The sequence below is a fragment of the Myotis yumanensis genome, unplaced genomic scaffold, assembly GCF_028538775.1.
Source record: "Myotis yumanensis isolate MYYU_CA2020_CCGP unplaced genomic scaffold, mMyoYum1.0.hap1 SCAF_23, whole genome shotgun sequence".
Lineage (NCBI taxonomy): Eukaryota > Metazoa > Chordata > Mammalia > Chiroptera > Vespertilionidae > Myotis > Myotis yumanensis.
This window is the reverse complement of record NW_027223774.1, coordinates 4,934,398-4,949,091: the sequence shown is the minus strand read 5'-3', so window position 1 is coordinate 4,949,091 and position 14,694 is coordinate 4,934,398. Positions and strand designations below refer to the sequence as shown.

General features: G+C 45.2%; 1 protein-coding gene and 1 pseudogene across 1 annotated transcript; both read left to right on the top strand.

The window, feature by feature from the left end:
• The first annotated feature begins 5,546 nt into the window (after window positions 1-5,546).
• LOC139000051 (small ribosomal subunit protein uS14-like) lies at window positions 5,547-5,931 on the top strand. Its single transcript, XM_070402319.1, has one exon. It carries the CDS (start codon window positions 5,603-5,605, stop codon window positions 5,771-5,773), a length of 171 nt encoding a protein of 56 aa, XP_070258420.1. The 5' UTR covers window positions 5,547-5,602; the 3' UTR covers window positions 5,774-5,931.
• Window positions 5,932-8,508: 2,577 nt separating this feature from the next.
• LOC139000295 (cytochrome b-c1 complex subunit Rieske, mitochondrial pseudogene) lies at window positions 8,509-10,067 on the top strand (annotated as a pseudogene).
• The last annotated feature ends 4,627 nt before the right edge of the window (window positions 10,068-14,694 follow it).

The following is a 14,694-nucleotide window of genomic DNA, read 5'->3' as shown; positions in this document are numbered from 1 at the left end:
CAGAGACACTAGAACAGTGATGGCGAACCTATGACATGCGTTATGACATGTGTGTCAGAGGTGACACACGAACTCAATTTTTCTTTGTTAAATGGCATTTAAATATATAAAATAAATATCAAAAATATAAGTCTTTGTTTTACTATGGTTGCAAACATCAAAAAATGTCTGTCTGTGACATGGCACCAGAGTTAAGTTAGGGTTTTTCAAAATGCTGACACGCCAAGCTGAAAAGATTCACCATCACTGCACTAGAATATAGTGTATGACAACGTTATCTAGCTTGAAATTTTGCACAAGACTACTGTTTTCTAATGATTAGATTCACGCTGTGAGTGTTCGCTTTTTTGCAAACAATGATGAATGCATCAGGCAGCCGATGTTCACTTGGTTCAGGGCTGTCTGCCAGATTCCTCCTTTATGTTAATATTTACCCTGTTAGCATTAATAAGGGTCTTTTACGAATTTACTGAGATGTGCATAAACTATCATATTAATCTGAAGACTCCTCCTCCTTTTTAGTTTCTCTCTGCTGGTAGTTTGCTCTGGAAAATGGAGATTCTCGCCTTTCTTCAAATGAAGATAACAGCATTTGCTAGTAAATCAAACCTGAGTCCTATAAATTTCCATTTTGTTCCACAATCATGTCACACTCTCTTTTGTATTTTCAGCAAAGAAAGCAATTGGCACTGTCGGCATGGCTCAGTGGTTGAGCACAGACTTGGGAACTAAGAGGTCACAGATTCCTGGACAGTGCACATGCCTGGGTTGCTGGCTCGATCCCCAATAGGGGGCATGCAGGAGGCAGCCCATCAGTGATTCTCTCTCATCATTTGTTTCTATCTCTCCCTCTCCCTTACTCTCTGAAATCAATAAAAAATATATTAAAAAAAAAAAGAAAAAACAAGAATCATATAATTAATATATATTCAAATAGCTAAAAATTCTATATTCAAATAGCTAAAAATTCTATCATATGACTCAGCACAAATGTTAATCCCAGGAAATAATTAGGGGTTTGGAGAAAGAAAAAATTCACGATGTTTCATTTTGATTTTCACCTTCCCTTTTTGAAATATGCATCCTTCACTCTAGATTAGTGAGAATTCTAGAAATTGTGACATAAAATATTGTTGCCCCCATTTAAAATTATATCTCCATTCCCTTTTTTTAAAAAAGAAATATTTTATTGATTTTTTACAGAAAGTAAGGGAGAGGGATAGAGAGCCAGAAACATCGATGAGAGAGAAACATCGATCAGCTGCCTCCTGCACACCCCCTACTGGGGATGTGCCTGCAACCAAGGTACATGCCCTTGACCGGAATCAAACATGGGACCCTTGAGTCCGCAGGCCGACGCTCTATCCACTGAGCCAAACTGGTTAGGGCAGAAAGGCATAATCCTAGGTTGATTACCTCTCAGATCATGCCATTTTTCAAAATCCTCATACTCTGATGACAAAAAAAGAATGACTCTATGATGTTTTTTAGGAAAACTAATTTCACTTGAATCACTTTCACATGCTTCTTCTAACATTGTCATTGTTCTGGGTGAAGAAAAAATTTTAAAAAAATATTCTAGCCGAAACCGGTTTGGCTCAGTGGATAGAGCTTTGGCCTGCGGACTGAAAGGTCCCAGGTTCGATTCCGGTCAAGGGCATGTACCTGGGTTGCGGGCACATCCCCAGTAGGGGGTGTGCAGGAGGCAGCTGATCGATGTTTCTCTCTCATTGATGTTTCTAACTCTCTATCTCTCTCCCTTCCTCTCTGTAAAAAAATCAATAAAATATATTTTTAAAAAAATTCTAAAAGAAACACATTGTTGTCTTGGCTGGTTTTGTTCAGTGGATAGAGAGTCGGACTGGGGACTGAAGGGTCCCAGGTTCAATTCCAGTCAAGGGCACATGCCCAGGTTGCAGGCTCAATCCCCAATAGGGGACATGCAGGAGGCAGCTCATCACTGATTCTCTCTCATCACTGATGTTTCTCTCTCCTCTCTGAATCCAATAAAAATATATTATAACAAAAACATTGTTCTATAAACCCAACTGCCATAAAGTGATGGTTTTCCAGATGTTTTATATATTTGGTCTCTTTTGCAACAAAAATATTGAGTAATTGTCCCAGTTTGGTTATGTTCATCATAACATCCTTTCTTCCCTTCACACTCCTATTCACATTCCCAGTCTTTCATAAGGTATACACTCTCAAAATCACACCTTCCATATCTTACCAGTAGCACTTTCTGGAATGATTCTCTCTCTCTTTTTTAAAAAAATATATTTTATTGATTTTTCACAGGAAGGGAGAGGGATAGAGAGTTAGAAACATCGATTAGAGAGAAACATTTATCAGCTGCCTCCTGCACACCCCCTACTGGGGATGTGCCCACAACCAAGATACACTCTCTTGATTGGAATCAAACCTGGGACCCTTCAGTCCACAGGCCAACGCTCTATCCATTGAGCCAAACCGGTCAGGGCTGGAATGATTCTTCTATGGTTGGCTTTAGAAATAAGTCTTGGGCTGAAACCAGTTTGGCTCAGTGGATAGAGCTTTGGCCTGTGGACTGAAAGGTCCCGGGTTCGATTCCGGTCAAGGGCATGTGCCTTGGTTGCGGGCATATCCCCAGTGGGAGATGTGCAGGAGGCAGCTGATCGATGTTTCTAACTCTCTATCTCTCTCCCTTCCTCTCTGTGAAAAATCAATAAAATATATTTAGAAAAAAAAAAAAAGTAAGTCTTGGGCGTCTTCAGGAGACATAATTTAAAGATACCAAATGAATTATCACACACTACACTCAGGTGAATATACTTTCAATTCTAATGTACAAAATTAATACTGATTATAGGACTTCAGCAACATGGCAGAATAGGAAGCATCAAAATTTTGCTCCTCAAGGGAGAAGTGAACTTAGTGACAGTTACTGACCCAACAGCATTTTATGAAGTTTAATTAAACCACAGCAGTCCCAGGAAAGACAAGAATCAATTCAAAGAAGATAGATAAGATGCTTATATTTGCCTCCAATAAATGCAAACTCTCCCTAACACACCATGGAAATTGTGAGAAAACTCCCAGTTTGAAGATAAATAGATGAGTGTACTATGTCCAGTGATCTGGCCTTTTTGCAGCTGCCTGAGGGACTAGTTTCTTTTTTGTGTTGACACAGAGCACTAAAGTAAGGGTATACATTGTCACTGCATTGTGGTAGCAGCTGAAAAAAGCTGACTGTTCAAACCACAAAGATTACAGTATTGAAGATAGATGTGAGGTAAAGGAAAACTTCATAGCCTCTAAAGCAGCAGTTCTCAACCTGTGGGTCGCGACCCTTTCACAAGGGGTCGCCTAAGACCATCGGAAAACATATATAATTACATATTGTTTTTGTGTTTAATCATTATGATTTAATTATGTTCAATTTGTAACAATGAAAATACATCCTGCATATCAGATATTTACTTCTGATTCATAACAGTAGCAAAATTACAGTTATGAAGTAGCATTGAAAATAATTCTATGGTTGGGGGTCACCACAACATGAGGAACTGTATTAAAGGGTCGCGGCATTAGGAAGGTTGAGAACCACTACTCTAAAGAGAAAACATCTTAAACTGGGAAATGACACACAAAAACACAGCATACACATCCGCAGACCTGGTCTGACAGGCTTTAGAACCTCTAGCACAGATGACTGTTAGCTGTGTTCTCCTACACAACGCAAGTTCATAAAGCCTGGCATGGTGACTGTTTCTTCATCCAAATCTCAATAAAGACCACAAAGCATATAAATAAGCCAGGAAAATATAATAAATCTCCAAATTTGCTTTAAAATACTGGTAATAGAGATCTGGAGGACCAAGATGGCGGCATAGGTAAACGTGGATATTCGATGCCTCCCAGAACCACATCAAAATTACAACTAAAATACAGAACAATCATTCAGAACCACCTGAAAGCTGGCTGGCTGGGAGTCCTATAAAACTAGAGAAGTAAAGAAGAAAGCACATCGAGACTGGTAAGAGCGCAACAGGTGCAGAAAGGGATGGTCTAACACAGGGGTGGGCAAACTTTTTGACTCGAGGGCCACAATGGGTTCTTAAACTGGACCAAAGGGCCGGAACAACAGCATGGATGGAGTGTTTGTGTGAACTAATATAAATTCAAAGTAAACATCATTACATAAAAGGGTACGGTCTTTTTCTTTTTTAGTTTTATTCATTTCAAACGGGCCATAGTTTGCCCACGGCTGGTCTAACATCTACCTGTGCTGTTTTTTAATTGGGAGGGAGATTGTCCCTGTGGAGGCTGCCGGTGAAGAGCAAGGGGGTCCCCACCCCACACCAGAGCCCCAACCCACGGTCTCAGAGCTGTAAAGAAATCCCCTAACTTAGGGCTGTAAAAACCAGCGGGGATTGAGGCTGCCGGGAACCCAGGTGTCCCTGTTAAAGGGCCAGTGCACAAACATACTCGGACTCCACCCCTATGAGAACATATGGGGAGGAACTGGAGTGTCTGGCATTGGGCAGGAATTCAAAGTGGCTTTCTCCCAGATAGGGGTGCTCACAAGGATCATTATTCCTGTGCTGGGACCTCCCCTATCAAAGGGCTGACTGGCAGCCATTTCTGAGTCCCATCAACCTGGTTCAAACTGTTTTCTCCACCTTGGTGATTCCCTGAGACCCTGCCCCATACAATTTGCAGCCCCACCCAAGGTGTTTGTAGTAGCTCTTCCTGCACAGCTGTCCCACAGTAGTCACAGCTGGTCCTCACAGCCAACTGGCCTGGAGGCCAGTTCCTCCCAGTGACGCCAACAGCAATCAAGGCTCAACTACCAGACTGCACACAGCCCACACAGGGGCATACCTAAGGTGCCCAGCTCAGGTGACTGGGGGAGACTGGCCACTAGGCCCTACAGGACATGTACTATATAAGGCCACTCTACCAAGTCCAGGAGACACAGCAGCTTTATCTAATACATAGAAACTAATACAGGCTAATACAGGGAAGCAGCCAAAATGTGGGAGACAAACATGTCACAAGTGAAACAAATGGAAGAAAGCAAACTACTCGATACAGAGTTCAAAACCATGGTTATAAGGTTACTTAAGTATCTTCATGAGTGCTTCAAGGGAATTAGTGGGACTTTCAAAGATCTTAGTGAGAATGTCAAAAATATCAAAGAGGACCAGTCAGAAATTAAGCATACACTAACTGAAATAAAGAATAACTTATAGGGATTCAACAGTAGAGGGTTCTGAGAATCAAATCAACAATTTGAAATATGGGGGAGGAAAAAACATCCAATCAGAACAAAAAGAAAAATCCAAAAATATGAAGATAGTTTAAGGAGCCTCTGGGATAACTTCAACCCCCGCTGTATTCCCTCTGCCCTCCTCCTTGTAGTTTACTAAAAGTCAACTTAAAAACAACAACAATATTAAATAGAGATATATTAATTACTGACCAAGAATTCAAAATATATTGTTATAATTTTATAATGTCTTAAGTTACCCTGATGGCAACCACAATATCTATAGAAAACACACTCAAAAAAAAAGATTACCCTTTCCTTTTGCCTCGTTGCTACAGAGTGAGCAAGATGGGTCACCAGCAACTCTACTGGAGCCATCCGAGGAAATTCGGCCAAGGTTCTCGTTCTTGCTGCGTCTGCTCAAACCGCCACGGTCTGATCCGGAAGTACGGCCTCAACATGTGCCGCCAGTGTTTCCGTCAGTACGCAAAGGACATAGGCTTCATTAAGTTGGACTAAGAACTTCCAGGAATGGGTCGTTCAAGACATCTACCTTATGACAGAATGCTATCTCTTTGTACATAAAATAAAATAAAAACCTTCAAAAAAAAAAAAAGATTAAAAAAATAAATCAGATCATGTTATCCCCTCTACCCCCAAATCTAAGAAACACAATAGAACAAAATAAGAGAGGAAAGGTAAGACCAAAAAAAGCTTCAAAATGTAGAGAAAATAATTCTGAAATGGTTGTAGTAGTTCATCCATTCCAATAATTTTAAGTGTAAACAGCTGAAACTTTCACAATGAAGAAAAACATCTCAATTGATTAAAGGGTATGGCTGGCCATACTAGTACCGGACAAATACACAGTACGGTTTTAAAAGTGTCACAACAGCCTGGCCAGTGTGGGTCAGTGACTGAGTTTTGACCTATGAACCAAGGAGTCACCGGATTGACTCCTGGTTGGAGCACATGCCTGAGAGAAACATCAAGCCTGCAACTCAGGCGTGTGCTCCAACCAGGAGTCAATCCGGTGACCCTTTGGTTCATAGGTCAAATGCCCCCCCTACTGGGGATCAAGCCCACAACCCAGGCATGTGCCCTTGACGAGAATCGAACCTGGGACCCCTCAATCCCCAGGCTGATGCTCTAGCCACTGAGCAACACCACCCAGGGCTCTCATCAGTATTTCTATCTCTATCCTTCTCCCTTCCTCTCTAACACCAATAAAAACATATTTTTTAAAGAAGTGTCACAACACAAAAAGGATATTATATAATGATACAAGTGTGAATTCAGCAGAAAGCTATAACAATTACTCTAACAATATACAATAACATGGATGTGCAAATTCAGGAATCCCAAATGCAGGCAGAACACATGAAAGGATTAAAAATAGCCTTAACCGGTTCGGCTCAGCGGATAGAGCGTCGGCCTGCAGACTCAAGGGTCCCAGGTTCAATTCTGGTCAAGGGCATGTAACTTGGTTGCGGGCGCATCCCCAGTGGGGAGTGTGCAGGAGGCAGCTGAATCGATGTTTCTCTCTCATCGATGTTTCTCTCTCTCTCTCTCCCTTCCTCTCTGTAAAAAATCAATAAAATATATTTTAAAAAAAATAGCCACACAGTAGTAAGAAAGCTCAATACCTCAATTTCAACAAAATAAAAAACACCCCAGAAACTCAAAGGGGTCAGTGGGAGAAAAAAGGGGACATACATAGTAATTTTAACAAAATGTTGAAATGTAATACTTTCAACAATGAAGATGAAAAATAATGAAAGCATGTCTTCAGATGAGGATTAAAAAAAAAAGTTAGTATAGCCCTAGGCGGTTTGGCTCAGAGGAGAACCTTGTCCTGGAGTTGGAGAACAAGTAACACCCTGAGGATGTTTTTTCATTGATTTTTAGGTAGAATAAAAGAAAGGAAGGGGGAGAGGACAACGCCAATTGGTTGTCTCTTGCACCAGTCTGGGGATCAAGAGTTTCTAACTCCTTATGATATACTAGCTGGTTTTGCAGGTACTTTGTGTTACTCTTCTGTTCATCCAGGCACTTTCCCATGAAGCATAAGACATCATATTCATTGTTGGCAGAAGCTTTGTTCTTCAGGTTTAGCAAGAGCTAGCTTACTTGTTCTCCAACTCCAGGACAAGGTTCTCCTAGGCCTTCAATGTAATAACAGGCCATAGATAAATGAGCATCACTGATGTGCAGCATGTTTTTTTATCCGGGTTGATAAAAAACTGATGTCACTGGATCATGGTGGGATAGAATTTAAGTTAAGATGAAAGGGACTGAGGGAAGGCCCGGGTTCAGTGTGAACAAACAAATGTCAGGCGGGACAACTCGGTCAGAGAATAACACCTCAAAGGGCATTTCAGGAAGGACGGACACAACCCACTGAGAATATGACTTTACCTGAGAAACAGCCACTACTGAGCTCTTTCCTCTTCCTCCTCTTCTGGGCTTCTGCCTGGGCAACAGGAGAGTTTAGCGGCGAATGGACAGATGAAAGTATGCCATTTACCAACACACCCCTTTCCTGCGCCGCCACCATCCACAGGATTGACCTCACCGTGTGGGAAAGACGGGGACTGCTCCTCACGGCCACAGGAGGGGCTCAGGGGCAGTAAACAGCAGAGACAAGTGAGTTTTCCCACCCCCCCTTTAAAATATATATATATATTTTATTGATTTTTTACAGAGAGGAAGGGACAGGGATAGAGTTAGAAACAGCAATGAGAGAGACACATGGATCAGCTGCCTCCCGCACACCCTCCACGGGGGATGTACCCGCAACCGAAGTACATGCCCTTGACCGGAATCGAACCTGGGACACTGGAGTCCGCAGGCCGACGCTCTATCCTCTGAGCCAAAGCGGCTGGGCCCCTTCCCACCCTTTTCTTCAAATCTTGTGCGCGCGTGGACACACACACCCACCAGCGGTAGGAACCTTTGCAGAGCCAACACTCCCCTTCCGGTGTCAGGCGACACCCGGGGAAACAAACCTGAGGAGCCGAAACCACACCGGTTAGGGCTAGGCGCCATTTTAAACGCCAAGGCAGGTGCCTGGGCCTCTGAGGAGGACGCCGCCTACATTTCCACGGAGGACGGGGCCGCCTGCGGGGACGTCAAGGTGCAGGGCGAGCCCTAGGGCTTGCGGAGAGGAGGGGACGGTCAAGAAACTAGAAAGACGAACTCACGCTCCGCAGTGTGACCTGGGACGTCTCTCCCACCTTCCGAGCTCCTACAAGATGGCGGCGTCCCGGGGGCGGGGCTCGCGCGAGGGGCGGGGCTTGGAGAGGCCGCGCTTGCGCTGCTACCACCTGCAGGTGAAAAAAACATCTGCGATGGAACTGGCCTGCGTGTTTAGTAAGGGGCCTAGTGAGGAGCCACGCATGCGCAGGCCCGGGAGACAGCCGACGGAAATGGTTGCAGAGGCGGGACCGGTCCTCAGTCTGGCTTCCGCTTGGTTTGCAGCAAAAGGAGAAAAAAAACCCCACCCGGAAGAGGCGTGGCCTGAGGGGAGCTTTAGGGCAGGGGCGGGGCCAAGAGGCTGAGCATGCGCAGTACCGCGACAAAATAAACTTGAACCTGGGTGGGAAGCCGACTGGGCGGGGCTGAGCTCCCAAAGTGTCTTTTTCGGGTAAAGAAATGCTCTTCTGAGGAAAGGCTGTCGCCATGTCCTCGGCCGTCGCCCGCTAGCGTCCCGGTCCTGTGGGCCACGCCCCGCGCGGTGGCGGGCGTTGCGGCCTCGAGTGCCGGCCTCGGCGCCGCTGGTGCGGGACGTGAAGGGGAACTTCCTTTGACGGGAGTCTCTGAGCCAGGCCGCGAGCCGGCCTCTGGGTCGCCTCGGGGGCCTCCATGTCCCCGCTCTGTCCGTCATTCCCACACGGACGGCCAAGTGCCCGACTTCCAGGATGGCGGCCCCACGGAAGTGCCTCATGGTACCAAGTCTCCAAAGGCCAGAAAGGGCTTCTCCTGTTTTGGCAACTGCAGCAACCAGTGGCCGCCGCGTACACCGCCAGGAATATCGTCTCAGCCTCCAGCAGGAGCGCCTCTGCCAGGTCCAGAATCGAAATGAAGTTACCCGTCATCCCGGAAGGCAAGAGCAGGGCCACAGAACCAAGAAGGAAGTTGACCAGGAAGCCGCCATGGACATGTCCCACCTGAGGGATCCGCAGCACTATCTAGAACGAGTGAAGAACAATGAGCGCGTCATCCTGATAGTTTTTTAATTTTATTTTTTAAAGTATATTTTATTGATTTTTTAGAGAGAGGGAGAGAGTTAGAAACATCAATGAGAGAGAAACATCGATCAGCTGCCTCCTGCACACTCCCAACCAAGGTACATGCCCTTGACCGGAATCGAACCTGGGACCCTTGAGTCGACAGACCGCCACTCTGTCCACCGAGCCAAACCGGTTAGGGCCCTGATAGTTTGTTTATTTTTATTGATTTCAGCGAGGGAAGGAGAAAGAGAAACATCAGCTGCCTCCTGCAAGCCCCACACGGGATCCTGAGGCTCTAGCAGCAACCTGGGCATGTGCCCTGACCAGAAATCTAACCATGACCTCCTGGTTCACAGGACCACACTCAACCACGGAGTCATGCCAGCCGGGCCATCCTGATAGTTTCTTTGCTCACACTTTGGCTGTATGCCCATTGCAAATGCAGGAAATTTTGGTGTTTATTACTGCCTTTGCCACAAGTCCCACTATGACAACTCTGATAAGATCCAGGAGGCCTGTGCCCCTCAATCTTGAGGCTCGCTCCTGAGTTCACTAATGAGGAAGTAGTGGTTGTTGGCTAGTTTTTTAATATTTATTTTTATTGATTTCAGAGAGGGAGAAATAGAAATATCAGTGATGAGAGAGAAACTTTCTAAAAAATACAAAAAGTGATAATGTAGGGTATGTCATATGAGTATAGAATATAATGAAAATGTAAAGAATCAAGGCCTGATTGTTTACAGGTCCCATGCAAAAGCCAATGATCTGTAGGAAACAAAAGTAAGTCCTTCATTTTCCAAAGCAAATGCAAGCTAAGAAGAGGGACATTTCCAGATGTGAAGTGATGGTCTTTGCACAACTTTCATTAAACCCCTACTGCACCCTTGTTCCTGAGAAAGGGAGACTATTAACTCTACAGTGAGGTGGACTGAGACAATGGGTATCAGGTGACTGAGGCACAGGGAAGGTCAGATCACCACTGCTGTGACATTACTGCCAAAAATACTTCAATAAAAAAATAATGATGTGGCCTAACCGGTTTGGCTCGGTGGATAGGGCATCAGCCTGAGGACAGAGGGTTCCAGGTTCAATTCCGGTCAAGGGCATGTACCTTGGTTGCGGGCACATCCCCAGTGAGGAATGTGCAGGAGGCAGCTGATCAATGTTTCTCTCTCATCGATGTTTCTGACCCTATCCCTTTCCCTTACTCTCTGTAAAAAAGCAATAAAAAAGCCCTAACTGGTTTGGCTCATTGGATAGAGCGTCAGCCTGCGGACTCAAGGGTCCTGGGTTTGATTCCAGTCAGGGGCATGTACCTTGGTTGCGGACACATCCCCTGTAGGGTGTGTGCAGGAGGCAGGTGATCAATGTTTCTCTCTCATCGATGTTTATAACTCTATTCTTCTCCCTTCCTCTCTGTAAAAAATCAATAAAATATATATATTTTAAAAATCAATAAAAAAATATTTTTTAAAACAAAATTTACTTAAAAATATAATTATGTGGATATGATCACAAGTAAACATTAATTTTTGCAAGTGTTAATCCACATGTACCTCTCATGTTCTGTAAGTTAATAGTACATTTAACTACCAGGTCTTTCGTACTAATCTAGTGAACCAGTCCCTTCTATTTACTATTTACTCTTCTATCAGAACTTTCTGAGCTATTCTGAGCAGTAAAATGTGCATTTTCTTACCCCTGATCAAGAGCTGATGCTGCAGCCACTTGAACATAAATCTACATTTCCCTTCTTCAAGATACTAGCAGCCATGGGCAAACTACGGCCCTCAGGCCGGATTCAGCCCGTTTGAAATGAATAAAACTAAAAAAAAAAAAAAAAAAGACCGTACCCTTTTATGTAATGATGTTTACTTTGAATTTATATTAGTTCACACAAACACTCCATCCATGCTTTTGTTCCGGCCCTCTGGTCCAGTTTAAGAACCCATTGTGGCTCTCGAGTCAAAAAGTTTGCCCACCCCTGTTAGAGCCTCTGACCCCATCCCAATAGTGATGTTAGACAAGGCTGCCTTTCCAGATGGATCTGTCACAAAAGGGATGTTCTGAGTAGTTGAAAGTCATTAATTAAAGGAGGGAATGCTTCCTGCCTTGGGGAGGCTGCATAAAATGAAGGCAGAGAAGCCTCTGGGACAAAGGAGAGAAGTATAGCTGGCCAGAGTGGCTGAGACATAAAGCGTGAACCTCTGAACCAGGAGGGCTGGTTTCCATTCCTGGTCAGGGCACACTCCAGGTTTCAGACTCGATCACCAGTGGGGCGTGTGCAAGAGGCAGTTGATCAAGGATTCTCTCTGCTCATTGATGTTTCTATCTCACCCTCTCCTTGCCATTCTGAAATCAACAAAAATAAATATTAAAAAAGCGAGGGACATATAGAAACTGCTGACAATATCATAAGAAATAAGGAAAGGAAATAAACCTGGAAAGGCAAGACCATCAAAAGTTTGAGAAATATGGGAGGAAAGGAAGAAGCCCCAGAGACATGAAGGGCAGCTGGGAGGGAGAGGGGTCATGGTGAACAGAAGAGGGGGCAACAAAGGGGGAGACACTTCAGATAGACTGGTTCAGAGGAGATAAATTAAGGGGAGCGAGTGTAGGGACAGAAAGGGGGGTTTAGGGATGACGGAGCTGAGGGAGAAGCAGCAATGAGAGCCAGCCAGCTGTGGGGAACAGGGCAGACTGTAACAGTAGCAGCAGAGGAGACACAGGCATGGGAAGAGAAAGAGAAATAAATCAATAGAAGTTCAAAGAAAAGCAAACAGCCTTTGACACAGGACACATCTTTTATCTGAGAAGCAGCCATTTGGTCCTGATCAGAGTCTGGTTTGTTTCCTCAGGTGACAAAATGTTGAGCAGCCTGGCTGGTTTGGGTCACTGGATAGAGCGTCAGCTTGGGGACTGAAGGGTCCCACGTTCGATTCTGTCAAGGGCATGTACCTTGGTTGCAGGCTCATCCCCGGTAGGAGATGTGCGGGAGGCAGCTGATCGATGCTTCTCTCTCAGCGATGTTTCTAATTCTCTATCCCTCTCCCTTCCTCTCTGTAAAAAATCAATAAAATATATTTTAAAAAATGTTGAGGAGTCACAGAATGTGCCTTCAAAGTAGTCAGCATGAATTCTTGCACCCGGCATCTAGTTATTAATAATGAACTACAATGATAGCAAATGACTGATTACTATAATTGTGTTACATTCAATTCCCTTACATGCCTTAAGCACACGTTTTCCCCTCCAAGGGCACAGTTTTTCCTTTATAGGATTTCCAAATTTTAGAAACAGAATGTAAAGCCATCAATTAAGTGGTTCACATAAAAGAGAGGCATCTTTACCTGAGACTCCCAGCAGGCCTGCTCTGACCTGCTCCAGCTCCATGCACCACAGATTTCTGGGTATTGAAAAACTGTTTACATGCTGACTTCTTTAAGAGTCAGCGCTTCCACATAGGTCACCTAACTCTGAGCACGTTTATTCTCACACCTATTAAATATACACAGTCCACAATTAGAGCTCTCACTACAGTAAAATTCTCTGTAGAAAAGTATCTTGGAGACCCAAAGGTAGAGATGAAATAACTCTTTTCCAACCCTTTACTTTCATGCTGTGTCTTTTGATCTGAAGTGGGTCTCATTTAGACAGCATATGTACGGGTTTTATTTTCCAATGCATTCAGATACCCTGTGTCTTCTGGTAGAAGCATTTAATCCTTTTATATATGTACTAGAGGTTCGGTCCACAAAAACTTGTGCACTCGGGGGGTCCCTCAGCCAGGCCTAAGCCCTCTTGCAGTCTGGGACCCCTCAGAGGATGTCCACCTGCTGGTTTAGGCCCGCTCCCTGGGGGATCAGGCCCAACCTGGCAATCAGACATCCCTCTGGCAGCCCAGCAGCTCTTGGGGGATATCCACTTGCCAGCAGGGAGCAGGCCTAAGCTGCAGTTGGACATCCTTAGCGCTGCTGAGGAGGCGGGAGAGGCTCCCACCACCACCACCACCGCTGTACTGGCAGCCATCAGCCTGGCTTGTGGCTGAGCAGAGCTCCCCCTGTGGGAACACACTGACCACCAGGGGGCAGCTCCTGCATTGAGAATCTGCCCCCTGGTGGTCAGTGGGTGTCATAGTGACCAGTCATTCCCAGTCGTTCCGCTGTTAGGGTCAGTTTGCATATTACCCTTTTATTATATAGGAGAGAGGTCTGGTTCATGGGTGGGGGTTAGCTGGTTTGCCCTGAAGGGTGTCCCAGATCAGGGTGGGGGTCCCGCTGGGGTGCCTGGCCAGCCTGAGTGAGGGGCTGATGGCTGTTTGCAGAATGGTCAAGCCCCCGTGCCCAGTGGGGACCCTCACTCCATGGAGGTTTGGCCAGCCTGGGTGAGGGGTTGATGGCTGTTTTCAGGCTGGCCACACACGCATTAGGGTGGAGGGTGCCCACTGGGGTGCCTGGCCAGTCTGAGAAGCTGAGGGCCATTTTCAGGTGGCCAAGCCCCCCTGGCGACGGTAGCTCCCAGTCTCTCCTTTTTTTCTTTTTTATTCTGGGATTTATTTACCTTCTATAATTGAAACTTTGTAGCCTTGAGAGGAGCTCAGAACCAGCCAGAGCAAGCGGGAGGGAAGCCTCCTGCTCACTCCAGCTCCGTGGCCAAGGCCAGCTGAAAGTAGGTATCGGGGGTTTATTTACCTTCTATAATTGAAACTTTGTTGCACTGAGTGGAGCTCAGAGCTGCCACGGCAAGTGAGAAGCTTGGCTTCCTCCATCATTGGGGCAACCAAGACTCCTGCTTGCTCCAGCTCCGTGGCTTCCGGCCGCCATCTTGGTTGGGTTAATTTGCATATAGTCGCTCTGACTGGCTGGTGGGTGTGGCTTAAGGCATAGCAAAGGTATGGTCAATTTGCATGTTTGTCTTTTATTAGTGTCAATTTTAAATATATTTTATTGATTTTTTACAGAGAGGAAGGGAGAGGAATAGAGAGGTAGAAACATCGATGAGAGAGAAACATCGATCAGCTGCCTCCTGCACACTCCCTACTGGGGATGTACATGCCCTTGACCAGAATTGAACCTGGGATCTTTCAGTCCACAGGCCAACGCTCTATCCACTGAGCCAAACCGGTTAGGGCCCATTTATATTTTAAGTGATTATTGACAGGTGTATAGCTTTTGACATTTTTAAATTAATATATTCATAGTAAGGGAC